General features: G+C 40.1%; 1 protein-coding gene across 1 annotated transcript; it reads left to right on the forward strand.

The window, feature by feature from the left end:
- Positions 1–584: 584 nt before the first annotated feature.
- LOC119320336 lies at positions 585–4,877 on the forward strand. The gene is made up of 2 exons (XM_037594441.1): positions 585–673; positions 3,691–4,877. The coding sequence occupies exon 2, from the start codon at positions 3,715–3,717 to the stop codon at positions 4,804–4,806; it is 1,092 nt and encodes a 363-aa protein (XP_037450338.1). The 5' UTR covers positions 585–673; positions 3,691–3,714; the 3' UTR covers positions 4,807–4,877.
- The last annotated feature ends 1,007 nt before the right edge of the window (positions 4,878–5,884 follow it).

Below are 5,884 nucleotides of genomic sequence, written 5' to 3' on the forward strand. Positions count from 1 at the left end.
GCGGCGTCAGTCAGCCCGGGCATTTAGGACCGGTATGAGATGTCCATTCGAGTCATTTTTTTACCGGTCAGTGACCGGGCCGCCCGCCCAGGCGTATAAGTGTGTTTGAGGTGCCCGACTATAGATTCTCTAATCTACAAATTATCCAATGTGTGACTACAATATCCTAACCTAACAACCTATCAAGACCTCGCATGCAAATTTTAATTCTTTGTACACATATATGATTTCGCAAAAACTATTTGGCAAACATTAGGATTTTAGTCTTAGCACTGAACGACTAGCACACCCTCTAATCTCGATCCTATGGTGGGGACTGAACGCGCGGTTGAGAAGCGGGGTCGAAGCATAGGGCAAAATAATTATTCTTTTCCCGACTTGCGGAGTCCAACCACTTTGCTCATGATAGACCGGGACCACATAAAATCGGTCAACTCCTTAACGCTGCTCACTGGAAACCTCCGCCTACACAATAAATCTCATATCGGAAACTGTCGTGCATCATTAACTCTACGCTACATGATTCGATTTTGGGATCCACACCACCCCCTCTTCCACATTCCTCATTGTTTCTCTCTTTTGCGCTTGGTCATAGATGGAGCGGTTTGCGGCGAGTCCGCGGACGAATTTCTCGACGGTGGAGATTCTCAGCTAGGGTTGCCAAAAGCGAAAGGTGAGCACCATCCACTACTCAAGCGCATTTACTCATGATTTCCCGATAGTGGAGACCCTAGTCTTTTCTATTATGTTGCTTTGATGAGCGAGGGGAGGAAGAGGGGACTTAACGGTGGTGTGGATCACGCGGCGGTGTGGATTTATTCCAGCCATGTCCTTGAATTCAATGTTATTTTGCAAGTTCTATTTCATGATGCATGTGATAGGAGAAGAGCGGGGCTTTACTAGGAGGGAAGGGATCTAGTACTACAGATTTACTCGGGCGAAACAATTTTTATCCGCTCTGTTCAACCCTTGTATGTGATTCATGTTACAGGAGAGGATTGGCCGCAAACTATGAGATTTCTGGGGTCGATTTTTTATTTTCCCCCAATACCCCTGATGTACATTTATTGGGATGGATTTTTGAAAATATCCCATACCTCTCTTGCCCATTTTATTAATGATTTTTGAGTTGAATAGGGCAGCTCTAATCGATTTGCGGAGGATAGGTTCGAATCCCTGGAGGTGACCCCTTTGTGTATTGAGGTCATTTATGTTGCCACTATTTGAAATTCCGGCTAAAAATAACCATATTGTTATAATTTCTACCGAAACTTTGAGGGCAGTTGCAGCAAAAGTTACATGACACTTATAATTTGTCCCAAAATTACCAAGGGAATCCGAGCACAATTCGAATCCCTCGACATGACCCCTTTGTGGAACTACTCCATTTTGTACCATAGTTACCATATGCCGTTGATTTTCCACCTTCTAGCAAAATTACCAATATTGTCACAGTTTCACACCATTTTTGTTCAAGTCATAGTAACCTTTTCATAGTTCAACTCTCATACATGCATGCTACTTTTTTCTCCACACACACCATATAATAATGAATGTGTTCCAGGCGTTTGGTCGGGGGGTAATTAGAGCTCAGAATGGGAATTGAAGGGGTATGAGACTTGAGAGTCCAACTCCCACCATTTTATTAACAGGTGAGAGGCTGGGTCTTGGAAGGGATTTTCTTTAGCGATTGAATCTTAACCCTTCATCATGACTTGCATTCATTTACCTTGTCTAGTGCCCCGTCAACTCCCACTAACCAAACAATATATATTATCATCAATTTTTCACAAATAGTTCCTATCATGCACCAAACTGAGTATTGGGAATAAAATGACTCCTCCCATGTGTAATCTCAATACTACTCCCTACTCTAAACTCCCATTCCTCTTCCCAAATATTGCCAACCTAGTCGACAATGCTACAGGTTTTTTCTATCTTCTTTTAATAAAAGGGGTTCTCCCATTTCTTTAATAGAAACCATTTAGAGTTTTTCACAAATAGAGCAACCAAAATAAACCTATTGATAAACTAGACTACCGCACCATCCACCACAATAGTCTGCAACAAGAGAATGGGATACATCCCATCTCTCACCCATTCATCATCCAACTTACCAAGAACACATGCATCATCAGAAACTACATAAACTGACTCCATGTTACCACAAGTTCTAAAAAAAATTAAAGGAGGGGAAGACTAGGATATGAACAACATCTACAAGGGAGATAAGAGGTGTAGACTAAAAGCACAAACTGCTCAGCAAAGAAGTGCAGATCTTCAAGTAGCTTTGTAGGATGGCGGTAGTTGCAGGACCCCTAGTTAAACTTCATTTCTTCCATCAACCACTTATAATCTAAAGCACTCTAGAACATCATCCTTTAGTAGCATTAAAGGCCTCATTTTTTACTCGCTCGAACAACCTTATACCTCACATCAACTCCTTTTGCCTTTCCTGGATTATCTGTAATATTGATGAAGAGATGATTAAAGCGCAACATCTATGAAGAATCAAAAAAGGATCCAGTACCCTCCTTCCTCCAAATAAAATTTCATTTCTATAATTGCATATATACCAAAGTATAGTAGAAATCCATAGAGAAAGCAACTTTTATTTTCTTTACCATATTGAGCAAGCCTGGAATTAAATAGAGTATTCATATTAGTAGGAGTATTTTTCATTCTATGTGGAGTTTTATGCGCAATCCATTTGTGTAGTTATTTAAACATTTTTATGTAGTTATAGACCGCAAGATGCAAGATATTAATGAAGTACACACTGCATTTCTGTGACCTTAGTAGTGCTCTAGGTCCTTGGTTCGACCCCTGGTGGAAGCGACGTATAAAAATTTCTGGTATTAAGGGTTGGCATGCGTTTTCCTCTCAGCTTGTCTTCTTTCTCTTATCTTCCTCCAACGCTGACCTAGGCGCTTGGTATGGTGCACCTCACCCTTTCGCCCTCCCCAAACCGTTCTCTGGTCCCCTGCCATCTAGGTCTCCCTCTAACCCATTGACTTCTCTAGATCCAATTAGCATCTGATTCCACACCATGTGCGAACCAGTCAAGATGAGAATCCCCTCCACCACTAACATTGTATCCACCCAGGCTTCAGCTTGGTCTTATCAGCAACACAGCGCCTTGCTGCCACTCACCATAGTTTCCCCTTCTCCGCCTTGGATCTATCTCTCCTTCTTCTCTCCTTAAATTGAATGACCCAAATTTTGTTACAAAGTAACTTACATATAGTAAACATATTTTTCATATAGTTGATTTATTAACTATACTTAAAGTACACAACAAACCTAATCGTTAACATATCAATGTAGCAACATCGTGGATATCACAGAATAGCATGAATTTTATTACTCCAACAAGATGTTGTATGCAAAATTTGTGCTCGCATATATCATCATCAAACACCAGCTATCGGTGAGTTTAGTTCTCCATGATGCAATTTGCTAGGTTTCGAATATGCAATATTTTCAGGAAATGAAATCCTTATATATGCTCAATTTTTCATGATTTGGTGCATGTTATAGGTTGTGGATACATTTCTATTGGTTGGTCCACCTCTTACTAGGATGATACATCGATGTTAGCATATATTAGTTTTATTTTTTATGTGCATGTACTTAGAATGTACCAACACATTTTGCATATTATTTACAATTTCCTTGTCCCCTATGCAGTTTATTATTGAGTTAGTTCTAGCAATGTCTTGCTGGCAGTCTGCACCTGCTGATATTATTTGTGATATTGGGGAGAGTCTTTTGGATAGTAATGGCCACGACAGCTATGTCGCTATGAGATATGTATGTTCTCTTTGGAGGTCAGCCATCTCATCTTATCAAAGGCTTTTTGTTCGAGCACATCGATGGATTGTTCTTGAGGAGATCAATGAATTCAGTGATTGCACTGTACATCGGGTATTGGTTAATCTTTCAACTGGACGGATGGTCAAGCGTCGCATTCCTCTTTTGAATGACCATGTTTATGTTGGATCTTCGGATGGACTACTGATTCTCGTAGAAAAAAATGAACCTTACTTTGTCAAACTATGGGAGCCATTCACGGGCTATCTTGTGCAATTTGCAGCCGGCATCATCCATCAGCAGCCTTCTCATTTTGCCGTCGAGACTCACGGTGTCCCTAGATTGTTTCATGCCCCTGGAGGTTTACGCAACCCTCAAGTCATGTGTTATGATGTTAGTAATGGAAATATGGAGGTTCGATTTGGTGATATGCCAGTTGAGCGTGTAGCAAGTATGACTGCATATAAGAGTGATGTGTTTGTACTTTTCCATAATCGTCAGTTGTTTAAGATAACCGGGGCTGGTCATGAGATGCATGGAGAATTCATTCTGATCCACGAGGCTCCAACACTTGCACCTAGTGCAATGACACACTATTTGGTAGTATCTGGAGGAGGCAACCTTCTTATTGTGGTCATTGGCATTGCAGAGATCCTGATTTTTTGTGTTGATGTTGACTTGAGGACCGCTGTCCGTATCTATAATATTGGTAGCCAGGCACTTTTCCTTAGTAACACAAGGTGTATCGCTGTTAATGCCGAAAATTTCCCAACTGTCAAAGAAAACTGTGTATATCAAGCATGCATCTCTGGATATAGTGGGCCATGTGGAATTTATGAGTTCAGTTTGACGAGGCCTCGGAAGCGTAAGATTTATCATCAATCATTTGCCGATGAAGTAACCTACGCTCTTGGGGGAAGGCCCTTAAGCATGTGGCAGGTCCTTATACACTACTGTTTATTCAGAAACAAGTGTAGGAGGCCACTATCCTAGGTGTAAGGATTAAGTTGGGTAATAAATCAAGGTTGTGGCAGTACTGGGCAACTTTATTTTTACTTATCTATGAGGAGTGAAGTGAACATGTATTGTTGTCATTATACTGAATGTTGCTACTTAGTTATTTGTTTTAGTTATTGACCATTTCTAAGTTTAATTTATATGCATGCTTTTGATGTTCGTAGTAACTCATACTTTTGGTACATAGATGGACCATTTAGTGATGACTGTATGTCTACACTTCACAAGATAAGTTGACAATACATACCTCATAACAACCATTCTAGACCTTACTATAAACTATATGTGAATGAAATAAATTGCAAGGCATCATTTCAAATGTTACAAGATTGTTTCTGATATATATTTATACTTAAATTACCAAATATATGGTTTCTATTTGGCAAAGGCAGTGGGAAAACTGTTTTTCGTACTCTTTTCAGAGGAACAGACAGTAACATAACCAAGAAAAATAAGAGATAGTGTTTTCGCGAAAAATTTGTACTATGAAGTTCTAATATTAGTGATGTAACGTGTACAATTCTCATTTATTCTGAAATGAAAGTGAATTGTCATTTTAATATGTGAAAATTTCACATTTCAACCCCGAACTAACCACATGGTTTAATTTACAACCCTGAACCCTGAAACCGGTCGAAACACATCCCAAACAAACCTCAAGATTCAAAACTCAACCCTAGTCTTGGTTTTGGACTGGTTAACCGTTTTTATCACAGTCAATGTTGACTGGGTAGATCCACATTAGCAATTAATCTCAACAAAGCATAGCTAAAAACTATGCCAAAAGGTGAAATTTATTATCTTTATGCCAATACAAATCAAATGAAACTCATACCACGACCCTCGTATTGTACATCTACTAACTCACTAAGCTCCCTGGGGTAAAACCACGACCCACGCTATCAATTTGGCTTCTCACGTCAATTTTGACCTGGTCGTCCGGCCGTGTGAGTTGGTCTGTACCGTGGGCCGTTTTTGTCAACGGTGTAGAGCCATGGGCCCTGGCTGTCAGTCAATGATTCATCTTGTTGGCGTTCGAAGGGGATTAGGGATC

This window comes from Triticum dicoccoides, chromosome 6B (assembly GCF_002162155.2).
Source record: "Triticum dicoccoides isolate Atlit2015 ecotype Zavitan chromosome 6B, WEW_v2.0, whole genome shotgun sequence".
Lineage (NCBI taxonomy): Eukaryota > Viridiplantae > Streptophyta > Magnoliopsida > Poales > Poaceae > Triticum > Triticum dicoccoides.